General features: G+C 42.2%; 1 protein-coding gene across 1 annotated transcript in view; it reads right to left on the bottom strand.

Annotated features, from left to right (window-relative positions):
* Positions 1–8,931: 8,931 nt before the first annotated feature.
* Positions 8,932–24,048, bottom strand: part of KLF7 (Kruppel-like factor 7 (ubiquitous)) — a 56,696-nt gene continuing 41,579 nt past the window's right edge. Inside the window, exons 3-4 of the mRNA XM_009332014.1 lie at positions 15,960–16,083; positions 8,932–9,140 (exon numbers count right to left, since the gene is read on the bottom strand). Coding sequence (XP_009330289.1) covers positions 9,089–9,140; positions 15,960–16,083 — 176 coding nt within the window. The 3' untranslated portion in view covers positions 8,932–9,088. The remainder of the gene's footprint in view (positions 9,141–15,959; positions 16,084–24,048) is intronic.

The following is a 24,048-nucleotide window of genomic DNA, read 5'->3' as shown; positions in this document are numbered from 1 at the left end:
AGTATAAATGAGTGGGTTAGAATGGTCATCTGGCTTCTAGACACAGATGTCAGGAGGGGAATCCTACCCTCTGTCCATTTGACATAAACAGTCCTAGCAGGTTTCTTAACAGGGCAAGCGAGGCATGTTGTCCCAGAAATAAAAGCTAGCAAGTTTGCATCAGATGAGCCCTGTAGGATGTTCATATGCAGCGCCCATTGAGGTTGCTGAAGTGTGTGAGCACAAGACAGCAAAAACATAATGCAATACCTGCCTGACTTGAAAAAGTAATTTCATTTTATGCCATGACACTGCAAAGTAATTGTGCTCAGAATGACTGTTTATACTGCCTAAATACATTTTTAGTACTTGAGCATCCAGGTGGATTCAATTGTGCTTGCAATTTTGCAGACATTAAAGAGGGAGTCTAAATGACTGAGGCGGGGGAAAGAGAACAATACTGCACTCCTGCGAGACTGCCTGATGCACAGACTAGAGCATAGCACTAGTGCTCAGGAGCCTCAAAGTCTAGTCCTATTTTGACCACTGACTGACAAGTGTTTTAAAGCTAGGCATGGAAAATCCAATGCAAGTGTTCTCTGTGTCTTTTACAAAAATAATACTGGCTGAAATCTTCAACCAGTGTAAACTGTCAAATAACAGAAGTCACTGACTCCAGCAGAAGCAGTATTACAAGCCAGATGGAAATCTGGTCAGCTTTTAAGAATAAGAACTTCCTTCTTGAGCATCTTTTCCAAAAGCAACATGTGATACGGCATGAATATAAGCAACACTTGAACTGCTGTAAAATACATGAAAAAAAAGAAAATCTTTAAATCCAAAAATGTGATTCTGATAAGCTAAAGCATACTTAGAAGTTATATATTTTATGTCAGTAACTGCTTACAGAACCATAGCCTTAACTGATACTCAAAAGCCATTTCACTGTTCACAGAAGTTTTCATAGAGAAATAATATACAAGACACACTAAACACTGTCGGGCCAAACACATTCTACTGTTTATTACACATATTACATTCTTAAATAAAAATGCGTCACATAACATTTTTGCATAGATATCTTACAATATACCAATTTAAAAAAGAATTATGAAACAGACCAGTAACAAAAATAAATTTTTTCTTCATTAATAATTTTGTAACATTAACATACCACCATCATATAATACAAATAATATTTTTAAATCTTAAGACTTTTTGTACAGCAAAAAAACTGACAAAGTAATATATTTTTATATATATATATATAAAAAGCTTAAAAAAAATAAAATGTCAAAAAAAGGCAGAACTGAGGGCTACAAGATTGGGTACTTCTGTGATATATTAGAAATACCAGAGTAGGCCTGAGAGAACGTGACCGAGGGCATCTCCAAAATGCACTTGTCAGACACATCTGGTAAAAGAAAAATTATAGTGCAAAATGAAAGTCCTTCAAGCAATGTTGTTTGTTGTTTTTTTTTTTAAATAGGGAGCATTCATACTTTTTTTTGTTGTCGCTAAAAAAAAATCCCCCAATTAAAAATCTAATGTGTAGTAGAGAGCAAGAAAGGTTTCAAAGGACAAGAAAGAAAACAGGCCACTTTGCAAAGCAAGAAAAAAAAATCTCAGCCTGCATTATTATTTTTTCAACTAGATGAGTAGACATGCTAAACTAAGGCCTTGTTTCTAAGAGAAAAGCTGTCATGGTTTATATGCAGTGATTTCAAAACCAGATACTGAAATTGGTGCAAGAACCTTCCTGTAGAGGTATCTTAATTGGTTGACGCATTTCTTACACTTTAGCTTAACTGCATAGGATGCCAATGCAAACTCAATCCAGGCAATCAAGTGCAGCTACAAAGTGATTTTAACTAGACTGGTATTTTAACTTAGGGCAACTTCCCTGTAGAGACATGGCCTTGGTAACAAAGTAGTGTTTAAACCAGTGTTCTGATCTACTTCCAGAATCTGACAGGCCTGGGGTTTAAAATACAGAGCAACGGGTAAAATGTATGTTGCAAAATATAAAGTAAAGATCAGCCCTTCAGCCATCAGGCCTTCCAGGGACTGCGTGTTAGCTTTTCATTTCCCCAAGAACCCAACAATAGAGGCTAAAATTGTCACCTTTCTGTCCATTCTAGTTCATTTTTAGTGTGTACATGCTAAGCCCTCGTCCCCCTCCCTTCCCACCTCCCCACCCATTCCCCAAATTTGCAGCCTATGCATTCACAGTACACAGCAACATGTATTTCCCAGCATTGTTGAAAACTTTCCTACAGAAGCTGACATGATTCCTAAAATGCAGTGGCAACAGCAAGTGCCCTCCCTAAATCAAAGCAATAGGCACGGTTGGCTACTACAAACTGTAAGTCAGTAGCTCAGTTTCCTCTTCTGTGTAGGTATATACGGTATACTGTTGTACATCCACACCCACACAGAGACAGGGTGGAGGACCTGTTTTCTGGCAGTATATAGAAGTTAGGACCAAAGCACTTAAAAAAAAATCATCAAAGCTTTCATTGTGAAAATCACTAAGAGTTCCAACTTTAATCATTACACCAAAAATGCCATTAACAAGCATTAAGGAAAACTATAAAACCCTGTTTGAAAAATGACACCTGCATTTGAAAGTTTTCAGGTAGGGAAACCCATTCTTGAGGTGATAAAGGCAGCCTACTCCCCCATCTCCACATTTTTATGTATATAATTTATATATACAACTATATAATTATATATATAACTTATATAGCACAAGTGTGTCTTGGACTTCTTCCTCTAAGGGAGGAGAAAAGTCTCAGCTTTACAAGACAGATCTTAGTACCTGGTGGGCCAGATCCTACAGTTCTTACAACGCTGAATCTCACCACTGAAGCCAGTGTAGGGCTGTGGAGGAGAAAGACTGCAGTAGTCATCCCTAAACTATTAACAAAAAGAGACACAAATGTGACAAAAGGAAGAAGAATATCCAAGCTTGATCTGGAAATGATCATTCAAGAAGGCGTAGATTTAATGCTAATGAAAGACCCGCAAGACTTGTCAACGAGTAGTTGTAATATCTTGGGAGGAAGTAATTTTCACTTTCAAAACAGAGTTGAATAGAGTTATTGTCAAACATTGTTTTTGTTCTTGGTATGTGGGGATCTTTGCAAGTGCAACTCTATCTGAAATCAGCAAAAAGTACTTTAAAAGAGTGTTGGGTTAGAGGCGTCACCCAGGATATGAAAGTTTAAAAACAGTCTTACTGGATGGAATGACAGGAGGTGCCAAGTCCTGAATGAAATCAAGAATAAAAGCCCTTGATCCACTGGGTGCTGGCCTAGTAACATTAAATTATTTACAAAATTTTCTTCTTTTAAAGATTTTGACATATGAAGGAAACACTTAAGCAAGTTGGATTTTCATCAGTTTTGTCAAAAGCACCAATTATGACCTCTTTTGTACACAGATACACAAACTACATTAAATAGGAGAAGCAACCTTTGAGTCAGAGACAGCTAAAAAGCCCAAATTGTGTAGGGCCTGGTAAAAATGAGGGAGAAAGCCTGATTCTGTAGATATCGGAAAGGTCACAGATAAGATACACTCAATCACTGCAACTATCATATTGATCAACTTCATTTTAGCCATACACCCTAGTGATTAGTTATTTTTTTACTCCTCAAGTTAAAACAGTTCCAAAAGCAAGGACCTGGGGGCTCCTCTTGCATTCAGGTTCTTCTTCCCCATCCGTGTTTGGTCAGTGCTTTCCACGTATTAAGTGAAAATGTGCTAGCCTAAAAAAACAGTAAACCCAATTCCAAAAAGTCTGAGGAAAATAACAATGAATGAAAAAAAAAAAAAAAATCAATGTTCACCTTTGTAGAAATATGTTGGCTTAGATTTCAGGTCCTGGAAACCATTTTTGAGACATCACACAGGTCTTCCAGGCTAGCGAACTTGTTTCCATAATACCTGGTTGGTCCCTGCAGCTGTGACACATCTCATGGTTTGATATCGCTTCAAACTGGTTTGCTAAGGGTTTGGGGTTTTTTTTAAGATTTCCTCCTCTCTAAGTCTTTCTCATGAAAAAGCCTTATAAAATTTAATAAGGATGAAACTGTCAGAGTTTGAGAGAAACCCTACAGACCTGTCCTACAGTCTGTTCCGCCAGCACAAGACTGGGAAGAACTAGAACCAGTACACATGTAATCAGTGAGAGCTCTGAAATGTACCATAGAAACACAGAAAAATGAATGTTGGAAGGTACCTCTGGAGGTCAGCTAATTCAACCCTCTGTTTAAAAAACAGTTTAGTTAGATCAGACTGCTCAGGGCCTTGTCCAAGACATTGAAAGAATCTAGGATTTCAGTCCGTCCCTTCTTTTCTTCATTTGCTAATTTATCCAGGTAATATAATTTTCTAGACTGAGTACTGGCTATTGAAAAAGAACAACTTTGGGATAATGAAAAAAGAGGATTCTGGACTCTGGAATCCCCTTTTCTGTTAGATCAATCTTTATAAAATACATGTGATATTTTAGGTTGCTCTTTATGTCCTAAGGGGAAAAACAAACAAAACAAAGATGCACTGAAGTGATGTTTTGGTCTAAAAAGTGACTAAAATACAGTATCGTGTTTCTTCATATTTGATATAGTATGAGTGAAATAATACATTTTTTTAGTTGAAGGTAAAACAGCAATGATTATGTTGGAAAAACAGAATTTTGCTTGCCAGGCCTCAAGCTGGCAGTATAGAAAGCATATTTCTATAAGCATATTTTTATGCATAGATTCAGCAAATCTGATTAGAAAAATCTTTATACTGGTGCTTCCTAAATGATTTTTCATAAGGCAGTTTTCAAAATAGAATCTCTTCATAGAGTATAGCTTGTCTCAATTAGATAATGAAAAAATCCAGAATAAATAAATTATATCAACACTGTAACATATGAAGTACATCTTGATCTGGAATATTCTGTCTGGTTTTGGTCTCCCCATTACAAGAAAATTATCGACATATTGGAGCAAGTCTAGCAGAGAGCCACCATGGAGATCAGGTTCTGGAACACATGACGGATGAAGAGAGGCTGAGAGACATGCTTCAACCTTAGGAAGAGAAGGGTAAGGGTAGATCTTAATGCTGTCTACAAACACCTAACAGTGGGTGTAGAGAAGAAGCCAGACTCTTCTTGGAGGTGCACAGTGGAAAAGGCAATGAAAACAAATTGGAACACGGAAAATTCCTACTTGACACACAGATTTTTTAATTTTTTTTTTCCCATAAAGATGGTAAAATATTGGGCCAGCTTGCACAGAGGCATTGTAGAATTTCCATCCTTGGGGATATTTAAAACTCAGCTGGATATGGCCCTGAGCAACCAGCTCTAGTTGGAGGTTGGCCAAAACGGCCTCTGGAGGCCCCTTCCCACCTGCATGATTCTATGATTGACTGCTCTGCTCCAAAATATTATGTAGCTATTCACAAAAACTCATATTTGCTTTAGTTGCTCCCTCTATGTACACTGTTTTGTGAGACTTTTGTCTCAATTTGTTCTCATACTATAGTTCCATGGCCTTGGAAACCACAATCTGACTTTCTTATAATGGCTTCTCTTTTGCAAATAGGCATAAATCTAGCATGAAGGAAACAAGGTTAAGCTTCTCCTTTCTACAGCTGGATAACTCAACTGTTACCAAATCATCTAATTATGGGTTTGCTTCCAAGAAGCCGTACAGAGAGGATTAGCCTTTCCTCATTAGTCTGTTTCTACTCATAGTTTACCAAGAGGACAACTGTACAACTTCAGCAAGGAAACACAGGCCTAAAAAGGATCTAGCTATAACAGATTACACAAGTTTGAAGTGCACAGCTTAAAATATCTGCAAAGAAACAAAAGTTGTCATTGTTAAAAACGAATCCTAGAATGTGTCACTAATTATGCCTTTCCAAAATACCAGCTATGGTTCAAAATTTTAGTAATGACTAAGACACTTGCATATGAGCACCCAAAAGCTGCAGTCCAGAGATTGACTGAGTACACCATCTATACAGGTGAAAAACGTCTCCCTTTACAAACAGAAGAGATGGTCCCAAAGCCCAAAATTTGGCTTCAGAGTTCAAGACCTGCTACAGAGAGAGCCTGAGAAATCTGAAATCTGGTTAAGTCTCTTATCCCCCTTTTCTCTGTTTTTTAGGCTATGTGGATCCATGATTTAGATGTAGGCCTGCCTCTAGAACAAAATAATCAGACATTTCAGCATGTTTTTTTCCATGGGGCCCTTCTTCTGCCATATTTAAATAAGATGTCAACAAGACCATAAATGACAACTGGAAGTAAATAAACAGTCTTGCTTGATTTTTTCCATTTTAAATAGAGTCTGGTACTTAAACTGTCAATAATTAAGGTTTGTAGACTACTGATAGCATGTCTAAAGGCAGGTGTGTTCAGCGGTCAAAGGAGGATATTTATGCAGGTTCATAGCCAATGAATATCATAGTGGTGGGTTTGAGAGCACACAGTTTAGGACACTACAGTAATGAAATTCTAGGATTCTCTTATCCTTTTTTTAATCTAATGCACTGACTGGATGCTCTACAGTTTCACACAGCTGAGGTTTCAGTTCCCATTAGACATCTGGCAGGATGCTCTATATATTCCAATACAAATTGGATTCTAGGGCCCTCAGTCCCAGTGGAACAGCTGGGTGGAATGGCCATAAAAAGTATGCAAATAGAGAAGTAGAGAAATATGAGATTGTCAGCAAGCAGTGCTCCGCAATTTTAAAATGTATACATATATATATAAGCATATATATATACACATATAGAGTACGGTTAGTTTTAAATCTTTGGAATAAACTCAATTTTTGTTCTCTCTCTCTTTCTCTCTGTCTTTCCTTCTTTTCTTTCTTTCATTCTCTCTCATGCTCTTACCACAAATGTTACATCATTGTCCCTAAAAGATGGGTAGGTTTTGGTCCATATTTTATACCATATGGGCCAGACATTGTATTTCCCCCCTGTCCCCAAAGTGTTCAGTTGACAGTCACAGTGTTTTGTGAAAACTGTGAGGAAAAACAGCATCTTTCGAGTAAATTCAATCTCTCACTGGAACCAAAGGTTGCAAAATGCTGAGAATTCCAGTGCCAAGGATCCCGGTGACGGCTCTTAAACATTTTTCGAGTTTCTCATTTGTTCTTTTTCTCCTAAGAGTACAGTTTTACCTCCCAAAACATAAATTAAGGGAAATATTTAACAGTCAATGAGTCAAAACAGTCAAAGAAGGGCAGTTGGCTAATACAGTATAAAAGAGCAGCAACCATTTGTGGACCACGCGCCATTTTGTTTCATTTCTAGACACATCTTGTAGGGATGGTCCCAGAATATACAAAATATACAACCTAATGACCACCTGCCTGCTTGCATAGGCCATTTTTACGGTCCTAAATGCAGTCTTTGGAGTCAGGGCCAGTGCCAAATAGTTTCAAATGCAAGTTATGGTAAGATACATTTTTTTGTTTTTCTTTTGTAATGAAGACTTTAATCCACTTTGAACCAACGAAATCAAATTATCAATAGGACTGAAGGGTGAGCATGAGACCTCCACTTCTCCTTGACAGTTCACAAAGTAGGCCAAAATGGACCTCTAGGTTAGTAATACTTTAGACCAATCATTTGGAAAAGCCTCACTGCTGTATGTAAAATCCAACCCTTCCTTCACCATTCACACTGTTACATTTTTTCATTAGGAGTGGGCTACAGCATCAACTTGATGAATGGAAAAGGAGGACTTTGATAATTTCTTTAAAAGGCTAATGCTGAATGAAGCCATTGTACTTGGAAGAGGTTCTCGATTTCCCACTCAGAGACTGGAGTAGGATTTTTGGCTTGTTTTTTTTTTTGTGTGCTCAACAAACATTAGCTTTAAATTAAAATGTCTGCAGGTGCTCTTTACACAAACAAAAGTCTAATGTTTTAAATTGGTTAATAGAAGAACAGCAAGAAAAAGCAACATAATTCATCACTAAGTCACTGTGGGTTGTGGCTAACATGCTCACATGTTGTGGAAGGAATCCTGTAGTCATGCCTGTGTGGCCAGTCCCAGACCAATATCCAGGTGAAGACAAGGAGTTCTGAAGATCACTTGTTCGTGGAGAAAAGAGAAAAAAATGTTTAAGCTTCCAAATAAGCTTTTAAAGTTTTTTGTTCAACAAATAAACAAGAAGTCCTAGCTATGGCAATAAGGTGAGGCCTACAGAGATATTAGGTGCTGTTTCTCAGGGGTTTATCCCTTGGCCACTTAGCCATCATGGCAGCAGCTTCCAGAGTCCCTAGTGCATATGTTGTGCAATAGCCAAAACAAAAATTTAAATAAAAACAACCAACAAAAATATAGTCCTCCGTGAAGTCTACATAAACTCAGGCCAAAAAGAGGATATTTGTGTCACAAGTGTCACTCCACAGTCTACTGCCATTAAGGCCACTGGTATTGACTTAAAAGGATCTCAATAGCTCAGTTCTAGGAAGAAGAACCAAAACCAAGACAGGTCAAAGTGTCTGTGAGAAGTCTGACGCACTGAACATTAGGAATTCTCAGACAAAGAACAAATGAACCAAGAGGTTAATTTTGGCTACCAAACTGGGATTTGGTTTTCTAGGTCATTGTTTTCCCCCCATCTATTTAAAAAGAAAGTTAGTGCTACAAATATGCAACTTCAAGACGACATATTCTCCTATTGAGTTGCACTGAGAAGCAAGTTAAATAAGCCCCTCCTACTGCCGTCCACCTGCAGGGAAGCCTCCTCCGTTTTCTTTGATTTCCACTGGCAAAAACAGGAAACAAATCCAAGAGGGACGAAGAACTGTAAGCAACTGTTCCTTCTCGTTGACTTCACCTCTATACCATTTCCTCGCCTGCATCTTCTCCCATCCAGCTGGGGCAAGGCATAAAGAACCGATGTACGTATTGAAGTATAACTGGGTGCATGACAGTGTGAGCGTGTGGTCTCTGTACAGAGGATTACACGTGATCAAGTTCTCTTCTCCTGCAAGGCAGCGCGTTGTAACTTGAGTTCCACTTTCATCTCACAACACTTAGCTCAGATGACATCCATGCCAAGCTGACTGATATTTAGATGTGTCTCTTCATGTGAAGGGCGAGGTGATCGGACCTGGAAAAACACCTGCAAAATAAAGCAAGTGGGAAATGAAATAAATACAGGATTTGGGAAAACAGGGTTCCTGCTCCTTCCTCCGTATGTACAGGAGCAAATATATATCCACGTTTAGAGACATTCCTTAGATTATCTATGGATCGCCACCAAACCCTGTGTGATTGACCTCTGTGACCACAGATGGCCAACTATCCTGGCTCTTTGGCAGCTAAATAGACCACTCTTCTCCTTTCTCTGTTAGTCTCCCTCCCCCTTTTTTCACTGAGTCAAACATCAGGCAAGAGTGCTCATCTATGCAACTGTAGTATAAAATCAAATATTTAGTGTAAATGTGTGTGTGCATATAAAAAACCGAAATAAAACAAGCCAGTTTTGCTCAAGTACTCAGCAACACGAGTTTAAAAAAACACCAGCTTTCTCAAGTGCCCAGTACCTGCAACAAGCACTGAAGTATGATGGCAGTTTTGAAAGCTGAATTCTCATTTCTAACTCCAAACTGGAAGGAAAGCTGGTTCAGAGTTTGGAGGCTGACAATCCATCAGGCTACATAGCTCTCCCTTTCTCTCTGTTGGGAATCTGGGTGGTAATATGTGGATGTTGATGAATGCTATCTCCCTGAAGGTTGTTGACAGAAGATAAGGTATTATGCCTATTTTGTGAAAATTGAGAGACAGAGAAGGCAAGGGAATTATAAATCACACAAGAAGTGTGGTAAAACCAGAAAAAAACACCAGGACTTCAGCTTTCAACTTCTGTTCTTTATCCACAAAGCAATTTTTCTCCATCTCATAAGAAAACGTAATGTTTTGACTCAACATGTAGATGGATGCTGATGAGATGGACTTAGAGTGGTGACCCTAGAGAACTAGTTGAGTTTTAGGGCTGGTCTAAACATGCAGTTAATTGAGAATAAGGTAGGGCATGAATTTGAAATGAAGCATCTATTCTTGATTAACTCCCTCTCTAAAGGCTTATGACTGCCTTCTTCTGAAATGACTTAATCCACTGGGGAAGTGGGTTAAGATACTCAGAATAAAACATACTTGGTCCAGGAGAAGAGCAACCCCACAAAGAGTTAATCAGGAATTGCTATTCTAGAACAGCTGCCTTGTAGTAGACATGCTGCAGGGCACTCACAGCAGCAGGAACAGCAGCCCAAATTCAGGCACTTCACACCACCAAGATATTGTCAGAGTGATCAGGGGAATAAGTTCTCAGGAGAACAAGAGCTTTTCTTCCCTGTCATTCAATATATACCCCATTTTATCAAGACTGCCAGTAAGCAAAAACTTTTTTTTTACTTCATACCCATTAGAAATGGGATTGAAAGCACCAACCCATTTCACACCCACCATCACAGTGTCATTAAAGACGTGTATGGCACCAGAGAGCAAACCACAGGACAAGCGGGCAATGGTTCTGGCTGCCTACCCCAAAGCCCTAAAATGGAGCCTGACTGTCAGAGCGGCAGGGCTCAGACACTGTCAGAGATTAGACTTCTACTAGATGCTTCAAGTTGAGCACTAAAAAATGGGAGGTTTCCAAGTTCCCTGCAAATCTTGGCTTGCCTTCTTTCCACCCTAAGCCATAAAACACTGGCTCATTTATTTTTACTAATAGCAAAACACATCTATTATAAGTATCACACAAAAACCACATATCTGTGGCTTTTGAGTAAACTGTTTTTGTAGGCTCCGAGGGCATCATGAAAAGCTACTTCCAGAACTGACTTGCCTGGAATGTCTTTTCACTGCCCCGCAGATTTAGAGTATAAAAGAGCCACTAATATCGGTCTGAAGAATATCCAAATGGCTTATTGTGAGAATCTGGATAGGTCATACATGGGCACTGAATGTATTTCCAAAAAAGCAGTAGTTGAGTATTTTGTATTTTTCGGATGGAAGAAGGTAAGAGAACGAATTGAACTACTCAGTAAAAAAAGCCAAAAACCAAAGATAAAGAACCAGAACACTCAGTCTAAAGGCAAACACCCAGAGGATAAACTTCCTAAGCAGAGAAAGGCTGAGAAAGAGAAGAACTATAAAAATGAAGAGATTTTAAATAGTTAGGGGATCTTTTCTGTCCTGCTGGCAGTATTCCCCTGCACAAGCAATCTATCTGCATCTACATGCAGAGATGAGTTATTGAGAGGTGCATTTTTAAAACAAAGAAACTTCATAAGAAGGCGACTTTCGCAAGAAAAGCTAGATACTAATCTTCTCTGGATGAGCATAGCTCTGCTCAAGTCAGCTGTTCTCTACTGATTTGTAGCAGCTTACAAGCAGGTTAATACCTTCAGAGTGGCAAAAATTAAGAAGACAGACTTCAAAATAGGATGGAGGCTGCATTCCTCCAAGCTCCTGCATGAAGCACAGTAAGACAGACGCGAATCTGACAATGGACACTTGGCTTTCAACACAGCAGGCTCAGCACAGCTAGAATTTTCTAGCCCTACGGTGCCAAAATACACCCTTGGACCAACATCTCTCTCGTCAGTCTAAACTGAGAAAGCAGCATGCTCTGGCTACAAGGGCTGCCAAAACAAAACAACAGCTTGAGCGGCTGCCAAAAAGACATGCACCAGCTGGCACTTCAGTCTAGGACTAGTCATAAGACCACCACCCAAGCACGGCTTTTCCTCTCTGATTGTCTCTATTATAGATGCAACCCAGGAAAATGTATGCTGAGTCACAGCACAGCAAGATCTGTTAAAAATATGGATTCAATACATTGTTTCATATCAATAACCACAGTATTAGCATCTAGTATATTTTTCAGCTCTAGAATATTTTTATAGCCAATAAAATGGTACCATATTTGCTAATTTATAGCTAATAAAATGGTACAATAGCAGTTCTTCACATTCTCCTGCTGACTAATTTGGTTAGTTCTATCTTTTGGTAAGGCTAGTGGATGCGGACATTTATTTTCAACAGTAAAAGAGTCCCTACAAAATTTTGCAGCTAAATCACACTGTCAAAAAAAGCTATTGATCAGTGGATGCATTTTTTTTCCTTCTGGAACTAGAGGCAGCAGTGGAAGAGGCTCCACAGGATAAGCTGTCAAGGGAAGCTCCTTTCTTCACAAATTAAGAAACAGCAGCTTGCTGGTCTCTAGTCCTGCCCGTGAGACAAGACCTTGCTCCACACCTCGAGCTCTACACCTCTTCTAGTTCCAGGCCAGCTCTGCACATTGTACATGGGCCCGTCACGATCTTCCCCATCACTCCTCCCCCAGCCCAGCTCTCCCTAGAAAGGACAGTTTGTGCTAGAATAAGATACCCTAATTCTGAAAGTCATACAGTGATGCGTGATACATAAATTCCCTGCTCCCAAACACGATTCCTTCCTTTCTCTTTTTGCTTTATCTCCTTAGCAACACAGTACTGCTCAGCACTGAAGCCTCTGCAGGAGAAAGAGCGAAGGTAACTATGATGAGAAGACAATATATTGCTCAGCCATCTTTCTTACCAGCTGTGGATTCTCCACTGTGGGATGTGTGCATTCCAGCTAAGTGTGCTTACTGTCAAAAAGGAAACCGTGCACGCACACACACACAGAGAGGAATATACACCCCAATAGTCTGGCACTAAGCTGCTATCTCCTAAACACCTACTTATGCAGAACAAGCGAGTGCCACTACCCTGTCATCCTCTTCCCCTTGGAGTGCTGAGGGTTTGCACTGTATGTGAGAAACATAACCCTAGCCTCTGCTTCTGAAGAACATAATTCCCGGGGAATGCTAATAACCAGCATATCCCTGGTGTCTGGAAGGCACTAGGGACCTGTAGACTGCTTTCCGCACCACTTTAGCTGATTCTCCTTTCTACCCTGCTGCCACCAAACCACACACCATTTGCAGTACATATGGTGCTACTCAAACCAGTGGTAGTTTGCCAGCTATAGCTAACAATGTGATCTGTGGGCTGCATGGTGTCGGGATAGAGCTGGGACAGCAGGAGAAGAGAATCACATCTTCTTATCTCTTTTGTTTTAAAATTGATCTGTACGCAGAAGGTCAGAGACACAAACGCATCTGAAAACAGCCTGGGAAGGGAATTGCAGCCAGATTGTGTGCACAACATTCCCCTTCTTTGCTATTTGCATCACCACTTTCATGCTCTGATTGCCAAGGTACGGCCTTTACCTCTGAACAACAACAGGCATATGTTTTGTGCTACGTCATTGTTAAAAGTAGCTCCAAAAGGCTCCTTAAAGTTTAGCAAGCCAGAATGTCTGAGGGAGTGACTACAACTCCTGTCAATAATGGTGGGTGCAATAAAGGGTAGCAGTTCAAATACAGAGAAACTGTTCTCCAGCTGGAAACCCTGGCTCAGGAAGGAGTGTCTTAAACATTAGAAGTCTGCCTAAATAGCTAAGGACAGATTTAGGCACAGGTTTCAGTGCTTGCTTGAGGTGACATCTGCAATAGGTGGTAGTGGAGAGATCTGTGAATGAGAAAAGAAGGAGAAATAGTGGTATGGCAGAGTGGGCCAAATGAAGAACAGGCACCCTCACTCTACGAGCTTGCAACAACTGACTGGGAGGGTAAAGACAAATCTGTCTCCTGCCACCACACGCAGATGGTATGTGCATGGAGTTTAACAGTGCACAATCCCCAGCACTCTTAACTTATTAATAAATATTTTTCCTTCATCTACAGATTCAGTGGAAGAGCAGAAAATGCATTAGATGATTGCAGGAATATATCTCTCGACTGTAGTGACTGAGTTGGCTGCCAAAGAAAAAACCTAGGTAGGAAGGGATAATGAAAAGAGGGAGAAGAATGAATACTTAACAAAGGGCTGAAAGAGACTGAGGAGTTGAAAATACTGACTGTATTTCTTTAGATCTCTGCTAAAAATATTGTCTGTCCTGACACAGAAACCCTGGGGCTTTGTATATATGTGTGTGTGTACGTGTGTGTTTGTGGGGCCAGGATGGTTAGTTTGTTCTTGAGAGGAAAGAAAAAAGAAAGGCAATGCCTTACATTTAAAACAGGGAACATAACTGTTCTCCTTCACACAGGTGCTTATACAAAAGCAGAACTCCAGAGGTCCCTACTTGGCTTATCCTGTCCCTCATTCTGAGCAAACAAAAGATAATCCAGGGATAAAACAAAAGATAATCCAAGAGGAAGCCCTCCATGGGGGAAGGGGGACCAGAAGAGGGGAGACAAGGGGAGAACAGCACGCAAGGAGATGAAGCTCTTGGAAAGGCAGGATGTGAAAATGATCAAATTTCCTTCCCATAAAGGGATGGGGTCCCTTGTTTATGTCCCACACATCCTCTCTCCGTGCATGTTCTCTGCTGGTCTGGTGTACCCAGAGGCTTCCTAGAGCCTTTATTGTATTACAAAATGTTTCCTTATCAGAGCAGAGAACCTTAGTGCTGCATTAAAAAGATGGGTAATTTTCTTAAGCCTCTTTTAAAAATATATATAAATAGGATTAGCTGGATAACATGTTCAGATGCAAGCACATTATTTGATTACTCAATAGTGGATCCAGGTTTCACCCAGGGCACTGCCAATCTCCAGCTGGGGGGGTGCGAGGGGGAGAAGTGCTCATTGTTTGATCCTGTCAGTGCTGTCAAGAGTCATTACAAGTGTAATTGCTTTTGCTCCACCCTAATTTCTTATCAATTGGGACTGAGGATGGGAAGGAGGGTTTTCTTTTGGTTTTGTTTCTAAATTCAAAGAACCCAGCTTTCAAAAATACTCAGCACCAAGCAAGGATGACCAGGTTTTTCAGATGACCTCATCATTCATTCAAGCAGCTAAAGCAGTGAGGACTGCAAAAAGGAATCGGCGGTGAGCGGCAGCAACCACAGCTCTCACTGGGAGCTGCTGGGTGCTCAGCTCGCCAGGCAAAACTGGCCCTTCATTTCTGAGTGCCCAGAGGAGGACTGTTGCATGACAGGCTCTTCAGGAACCCTGGCTCTGGGCATCTGTCAGGCTTTTAAACCTGGGTCCACACAGAATGAAGGTGTGGAATGTGAAGATCCTAGACAAAACAACCCCATGAACTTGAATTGTCAGATGTGCCTAAATCACTCCTGTGCTTTTGAAAATGAAGCCCTTTGCTGTCTTTCATTGACTCTCCCCTGTTTCATCTGGGGAAGCATGGAGCCCTGGACTCAGTGGTAAGAGAAGACAATGATCATACAGAAATTAAGTCCTTTTCTCCTAGACGTTTCCTATAGATTTGTGGTGCAACAGCCACACATGCTCCCCATCCCCCCACTGTACACCCACATATTTGTGGGGCCCATCAGCTTCTGCTGACCACTCTGCTGAAACACAGGCAGCACGGTGGTGCTTCTGGTAGCCCTTGAAGCAGAGCAGGTGGAGGGAGCCCTGCCTTTGTGAGGGCACCAGGCTCATACAACCAGGAGATGGAAAGTTGTGGAGATGCTTTGTTGAGAGGTCCATCACTGAAGTGGTCTAGGGCCCTCTGGACTTCTTCTCTGCTTTGAGAGTATTAAGAACAGCTGCCCTATGGACCAAATCCTGTGCCCACAACACACACCGGCAGGTTCCAGTCAAACCTACACCTGGTTCCACATCTTTCTCTGTGCTGTGGGATGGAAACAGCTTAGGCTGCTTAGGAAGTATTCCCCCTCTGCCAGCCCGCCTGGCCACTGAGGCAGAGAGGACAGGGGCAGAGTGGAGGGTCCCTCCTTGGCTCGGGGATCGAGGCAGCGGGACAGGAGGCCAGAAGGGGCCCCTCTGCTGGGAGCCAGGTCTCTTGTCTCGGGGAGCTGGTAGCTCCATGCCACTCATGAAGTCCACATGTTGCTTGAACGCCGTGTTAGGAGGCTGCATTACCTGTCACAATGGTTGCATTTAAAGGGCTTTGCACCCGTGTGCTTTCTGTAATGCCTTGTGAGCTCGTCGCTCCGTGCAAAACGCCACTCGCACCCTTCCCACGAGCACTTGTAAGGCTTCTCACCTGCAGAGGGGAGGAGAGAACAGTCAGCGTGGCAGCAGGATTACTGAGCACTCAACTTGCAAGCCCTGTGTCCTCCCACCTCACCTCTGTCCCACTCAGGCAGGTTAGCCCATCACACAATTCATGGCCAGTGTGGGATGGAAACAACTTAGGGCTTATGATGCATTGTACTGAGGAAGGATCCAGTCCAAATTTTACCGCTGCTGAAATTTTTGCACAACCTTATTTCCCATTTCTAACAAAACCAGTCAATTACTCTTCAAAGAAGCCCTCAGAACGTCCCCAGATGCCTGTCCTGCTGTGTGGCTGGAGCCTGATTTTCAGTCAGCTTTTCAGCTCACTCTACCCTTGCCAGATGAATTACTGTGGTACCTGTAAGTGGCTGTACTAACACCAGAGCACACTGCGGGTGTGCACCACTCCAGAGCGACCACCACCACTGCATCACATGCTTTACCCCGGCTGCCATTTACCCCTCGCGTGGCCAGGCTCACACCTGTTCCCTTCAAGCTTTCATGCCCGCTGCCCCCTAGGACTGCACCTTCTTTAGGTGCTTCTGACAACAAAAACTGTTCTTTCGTTCAAGAAATTATGCATCAGGACAGTGAGTGCGAGAGGAGAAATGTTTTCTTCTTTATATCAGCTGGTCCTTCAGGCTTTTTGCACTACACCTTTATCAGCTGTTATTCTGCCCCAAAATATTAACCATACCACTGAAGGCAGCGAAATGGTGCAGTGATAAGACAGGAGAGATTCTGGTCTGCTGTGTTTACATTTACTTATCTTCTAATGCAAACCGGTCTCTGTGGATCAAAGTCTGCCATGGTGTAACATCCATGGAGTCATTAACACCTTCTGATGGAGAATTCCCAGGTCTCATGCCTCCCCTTTTCTTATGCAGTGCACATGTATTCGTGTGCATGGAAATTTATCATCTCCTCCCAGAACAAATGCTCCAGTGCATCTCCTCCTATGTAAACTCCATGTTACTATTCTCCACGCAGTCAGCTCCGTACGGATGCATTAGAAGAGGAGGGAGTTGAGATAAAACGCAGACAAGAAATCACTTTCACTACCAAGCTGGGTAGTGAAAGCTACCAATTCTAAGCTGGGAATTATAAACATAGAAGGGATTATTACTTACTTACTTGCTCTTAAAATTGCTAATAAAGCGATCTTAAAAATCCCACCACTGACCAAACTGAAGTTGCAGTCTGTATGACCTCTCCATGCCAGTCATGTGAAACAATCACTTGGCCACAGCAGATAAATTTCTCAGTGCAGAGACGCAGACTTCTATATTTAGCATGTCTATTCAGCAAGTAAAGGAGTGAGATCTGATTATGGGAGACCTATGTATTTCAAGGTGACAAACTGGAGAGGCCAGAAGAGCAAGAAAAATGAAGAAGGCAAGAGAATTGCATCGAAATACATGAAAAAAAAGCTGGTGGGTGAGTTTCTGCAGACTTCTTATTGCACAGGCAGCTCTGTTGCACAGTGGTCATCCACCCCAGAGAGAACAGCAGAGTGGGCTGAGATGTTAACTGGAGTTGAGCCATTTTACTGGCCTCTGAGAAGTTTCTTTGGCTCAGCAGCAAAATTAAAGTATTCATTGGGGTGAAGCAATGAAGAAGGGGCAGCAGCCAGCAAGACTTCGCCAAAATATCCATTTGTCCCTCGGTCCCTGAATGCAGAAAGGCCAGCCTGGATGCCTCTGTTGTGTGCCGCAGTCCACCACGGGAAAATGCCCAACAGGACAATGGACTGAGCCAACAATAACACCACCCCACTTAGATTGCGCCTGCCTGGACATCTCTGCAGACTTGCCTTTTGTTCTTTTTTTTCTTTTAATAGGATTTCTTCAGGGGGAAAAAAAAAGCAAGAAACTTCTTGTTAGTGACCCAAGTGCTGGTGTCTTGTTTCTGGGCTGGTTACTCAACTGTAATTCAAACACCGTCACCAGTGCTGGCCCCAGACACTAGAGCTGCAGTTGCAGTGCTCTCACCCCCCAGCCCTTGCCATCCTACCTGGCATACTGCATCTGCTCTCCCCTTCTCAGAGAAAAGGGATTTCCCCAGCCCTGGTCATGTCTATGATGGTGCACTGGTTTTGTCCGAACAGTTCATCCGTTATTTTTAAAAGCTGTCAGTAAACAAGCCTTGATGATAATTCAGCTTCCTCGGTTCTCTGACGCTCTCTAGTGCCTACCTTAGAATGGAGACAGCAAGGCAGACAAACTGCCTTGCAGCGTATGTTTGCTACACACACTGTAAAGCAAATGCAGAAGACAACTGCTCAGCCAAATCTGGCAGGTACAGCCAGTCTGAAGGATACAGTCGCCTACAGAGCAGAAGGGTGAAGGAAAAACATCCTGGGCTTTCTGTGAAACAAGGGCTATTAGGACTGAAGCCGAGTTTGGCTTGTTAACATTTGTCAAGAGCTTTGAAAATGTACAGTGCTATATATAGGTTACGAGAGACAGAAATGCCAAGCATGATTACTGGTAAACCCATGGGATGCCACATATCTCCCTTACTTGCTGCAGGGGCTCCTCTCTCAAGCATTCCCAGTCTGGCCTTGCACAGCCCTGAGCTGAGTTTTGTTTTCAGATGCTTCTCCTCCGTAACCCAAGCCCCGTTCCACAAAATGTCAGACAGTACCTCTTTGTGCTCCAGACAGCAGGCTGGCATACAGTGCTCTGCGTGGCACAAGATAAATGCAAAGGAGCACGGTGACCTTTAAAGCCATGTCAGATGGCTCCTTGACCCAGAGACCTCAAAGAGGTTTGATTTCCCACCCTCCTGCAGCTACTCAAAAACATGAGAGGGCAGGAGGAGAGAGACCTCCATATCTCTGCATGTGAAGACTAAGAACAAACTGCTTCTTTAATGGCTGCTTTCACCTTACCCAAAGATGAAATGAAAGCGTATCTTGCCGAGGTGTACATATGTAGGAAGCATGGGAATGGAGAAATGGGGGGAGAGTCCTCCGACCTCACTACTGGCAATGGCAGGGAGAAGAAATGGGAAGGATCCTTTCTACGTGCCAGGCTGCTCTTCTGTTGTTGCAGAGGATTAGCGAGATAGATGGTGAAATCCTCCTCTGCTGAAGGCAATGGCAAAACTCCCACTCACTTCTACAGGGCCAGGATCTCCTCCTTTTTAACAAATTAATTATGAGCTTCAAAATCCAATTAAAAATAGGAACATCACGGAGCTGTGCCACACTGACTTTTTTCAGGCTCTAATTCCTCAAAATTAATAACCGCACTTAAAACTCGTGCCTGCAAGCCACTCCCAGGAAGGAGGCTCTACTCATTAAGTCACCTTTACTCAACACAAGGATCTGTGCACTGCTTAAACAAACCCATGAATCCACATTCATAAAAATGCACTCAACAGAGGAGCCAATGCACATCTGAAAAGAAGCCGATACCCAGATATGCAGCTGTTAAATACTCAGCTGTTTCAGTTCAGAACGTGCTCCACACTGTGGGGCTGGTTCAGCTTTCACACATCCACAAACACACCTGGGAAGGGCAGCCAGCCAGCAATGCAGGCACATGTTCAAGCAGCGAATTATGCAATTTTCTGTTTTAACACTAGTGCTCATCTCAATGTACCATTTGCTTATGGAAAATCTTCTAGAATCAACCCAGAATAGCGGCTTTCAGCTTTTTCTAATTTTTTCCCTGGGTGGCGGAGACTGCTACCTAGTGATGTCAAGCTTACTGACCACACTCCAGTTTCCTTGGGCAGCATGTACATCAGAGAGCAGTGCCACGCAGTAAAGGCAAGCTGTTGAGTGAAACAGTGGGTATGCAGGACCCAATATCCACACCGCATGCATTTGAAGGGTGTTATTTCTGGCTAGCCGCTGCCTGGTCCTGTGGCCTGAACCCGTCCGTAGGTGAAGCGTTCCAGCTGTGCACTTGCAGAGCACCTCCCAGGACAGGCCATCCAAAACCACGTGTGTTCTGGCCAGGCTGAACCAAAGCACAGTGAATGGGGGCAACCAGAAGATTCACCTCAAAAGGGGACACCTGATCACCAGAAAACACTCACATAGACACATACTTAGTTGCCTGCCGAGGATGTCCGAGAAGCAGCCTGTGCATGCCTGCAAGCGCACAGAGCACTGTGCTGAAATCTACTGATCTAGAAGGACCTCATCATCCGAAAAGCTAGTGGTACAGAAACGCTATTAGCCCTTCAGATATGCTTTAGGGTTTCAGCCCATCGTGACTGTATACTTCTGTGAAGCAGCCTCTCTTCATTGTGGCTCTATCCTGCAGTCCATAGCCCATTTTAATCTTTTTATCTTCCTGGAGCATATTTCCATGCCCTGAGACTGGGATGCTTGGTGAATAGGCTCTCTGTTCCACCTCTCTTTATGGCACTTCACACAACCTAGCTCTTCTTCTAAAAGTATCTCCAAAGCACACTTCAGTACAGTCTGGCCCTTCATCCTCCTTATTTCATCCAGCCTGGCCCAATCTGGTAACTGGAGGACAAAAAGCTTTGCAAATTTATGGGGAACATGCAATAGCGAAGCTAGAATTTGTAAGTCATAACAAAAATCCATCAGACTTTGGCAGCCCTGAAATCGGGTCACCATTCCTTTGGTGACTAAGACAAATGCGAGACTCTAAGTATTAGGCACCTAGTTATAAAAATAAACAAATTATTGGTATAGCTTTCTCTTGAAAGCCAAAAAATTATCATTTGCAAATATGAAAGAGCCAAGCACACAATCCTAGCAACACCACTGTGGTAAACACACACCAGGTTCCCAGCAAAACATGACTGATAGAGTTAGGCTGGTTGTGTGATGGAGGGACCGCACTGGTCCTTGAGACTTCTCCCTCCATTTTCCAGCCTCGGGCAGTCTTCGTGAGTTTCATCTCATGCAACTTTAGATATCGAAAGCCATCATCTGAAAAAGCCACCTATGGCTCTTTTTCAAGTTAGTGGAGATGCAAAGGCATGTGCGGAGTGTGACACATCAGACCCCAGTCAGACTGGAATTGGAGGTGGATTTCTCTCCTTTGATGGTACAGGGGGCTAGGCAAGCAGCTCAGCTGCAGGCAGCTGTATCTTTGCTCTCCAGGCACAAAACAGAGAACATCAGGATTTCTCTCCAACACATACTTAGATTGTAAACCCTAAAAGCCTTTGCAATAAATATTCTCTTACAAAACACAGCAGTGGGGATGTTGTCTCTTCTCAAAATCCAGAGACCCCCTGTCCTTGCCACCTACATCCCGCAGGCACCCTCTGGGTCCCAGGGATATTTCTTTTGCACAAGGAGCAAGGCAGCGTTTGCTACAGACATCTCACAGTGGCTGTTTCAACAGAGAGTGATTAGTAGAAACATTAGGTTACAGGATGCAGAGGTACAAAACTGACATCAGCTGGGGACACTGTCATGATCACAAAACTACAGCACACAATGGACACTGGGCATATTATAGATCTTATATCTGCATTATTTATTGCCAACCCCAAGGGTTAAAAAGTCGTAAGTCCAGTCTCCCATAGAAATAATGAGTTTTTAAAGAAGAAGGCAATAATATTTAGAGATCATTTGCCTTCTGCTTTGTAGACAACCTAGGGCCATGATTTTAAACTTCTCTTTGCAGCCCTGCAGGCTAGAAACATTTATTACAAAATACAGAGAAAGGAGTTTGCTCTCTATTCCCTGGATTTCATGAGTGGGGACTTTAAGAAGTCCAAATTTTGGGATATGCATGATAAGATCACAGAGTTGGCAATGCGGTGGGGTGAAATCCTGGCTCCATCAAAGCCATTGGAAAAATGCCCATTAAGGCTTCAGCTTCACCCTGTATCTTTACAGAATTAAAAGTAAACAAAGATATTATGATTATCCATCCATATCTATTTCCTTATCCCTCCCCTGCACCCCACCTTAAATACCACACCACAAACATATGTTGATTATAGTGCACTTAGTAAAACAATCAAGTAGTTTAAGCCCCCAGTCCTGCAATGAAACTTCAGAGGAGAACCACAGTCAAAATCCTTGCTGGTATCTCTCTGTGCTAAAATGTGGTACAGTCACGGGACTTCCTTTGTCAGTATGAACGATTTAGCCAAAAATGCTTAAAGGCACTGAGGGAAAAAACCCAAATCCTGCCTGTATGCACATTCTGAAGGACATTCAAATAAGACATTTGTTGTACTATGTTTTAAGAGCTCCTTAATATCATGTTACTAGCATGCAAAAGTGGCTTTAAGAAAACAACAGAAACACCCCCTTAAAAATCACCACGTGCTCTAAATCCACTGTCAATTATTTACATATAGTTTCAGGATCCCCCCAAAAAACGTTTTATGAAAGAAACACAAAACATTTCCTTCCTTTTTAAAATCTGTGATTTAAAAACTAGTGAAAATGAAACTAGTTCTAAAAGCCTCAATGCCTAAAAATATGTATTGAAAGACAGCCTTACCTATGCTTGCTCCAAGACTGGTGTTCCTGGAGAACCAGACAAACTGCAAATTACAACTGAAAAAGGAATTAAATGCAAGCTTTCTCGCCTGGATTTCTCCTATAAGGAAGCTCTGATGGCCTGAGCTGTGCAAAGAAATGTGTGAAGAATCAAGTAGTGCCACTGGCTTTTTAAGAGAGTGTTTTAATAACTTTCCTCACCACCCTTTCTGAGAAATCCTTTTGGGACCTGCTGTTCCCGGGCTGGTGACTGGGACCGTGCAGTTGCAGTGAGCAGCGGTGTCACTGCGGGACGACCCAAGGCATCCTTCAGAGGCCGGTTCCCATGGGGATGTCATCAGTGCAGATGCAAGTCGCTCAGAAATGCCAGAAGCCGGTGTGGTTTTTGCTGAGAAGCAGCCCCCCCAGATCGCCTTGCAGAGGAACGCCAGGCAGGCATTCGTATTTGCTTTGCCGTTTATTATGAAAGCCTGCCACAGCACAATGGGACGCCTAATGTGGAACATCACATTAACAATATTTTATATTTATGTAGCACTCTTCCTCTCCAAGGGTCCCTGAGAGCTTTACAAGCTACATACATGGCATACCAATGAAGCCGAGCCATAATTCTTCTAATTAGCTGAACATCAGCACACAGCACATGGCACAACAGAAAACGTTACCGGTCACTCCTCTCGTCCTATGGAAGGAGCTACATGATATTTAATAGAATCATGTTGCAGAAGCACACGCAGTTTTAAAGACTCCTGAAAAAATGAAATCTAACCAGACAGGTCACCTTAACACCCGTGCCTGTCCTCCCTCATTACATATGCACACTTTGTCAAATATGAGACACAGAAGAGGAAGAGCCCAAGACCTGCTGTTTGTTAAATATCCCCACTTTCACACTAGATTCAGCAAGTTATCATCACATGGCTCAGGCAGCTGCTCTGCTGGTGAGGTTACAGAAAAGCTAGTGAGCAGCTGCAGTTCAGCGCACAACAACATCACCCTCTTTTTAAGATTAATAAGTTCATTTCTTTAGCAAAAAGGAAGAGCAGGCTATTTAATACACGCATCCTCTGGAGATCAATGCTAACATCTAAGCCTATGTGCGTGCAACCCATCAACCAGTAAAACTAATTACAAAAATCAATTTCAGATACTTTTCTGAGCCTTTCATTCCTCAATATACTCCTAATTGATTTTTTCTGGAGAATAGAAAGCCTAATTATTATTTTTATTATTACAAAGGAATGCAAGGGGGGGCAGTGGTCAGTGCTTAAGTGGCTCACCAATGCTTTCTACCCAAAAAGAGAAAAAAGAAAAAAAAAAAGGCTTTTTATTCACAGTTTTGCCACCTGCTGGAAAGATGGAAAAGCCTTTGAAAGGGTGACAAAGCACAAGAGAAAAGCTGGCAGGAGACAGTATGGGGCAGAAGAGGAATGTGGCAGGATTGTGAAATACACAATGTGAGAAGGTTGTATCTATTTTTAGATGGGCAGGGAT

The sequence above is a fragment of the Pygoscelis adeliae genome, unplaced genomic scaffold, assembly GCF_000699105.1.
Source record: "Pygoscelis adeliae isolate BGI_AS28 unplaced genomic scaffold, ASM69910v1 Scaffold160, whole genome shotgun sequence".
Classification (NCBI taxonomy): domain Eukaryota; kingdom Metazoa; phylum Chordata; class Aves; order Sphenisciformes; family Spheniscidae; genus Pygoscelis; species Pygoscelis adeliae.
This window is presented reverse-complemented; position numbering and strand designations above follow the sequence as displayed.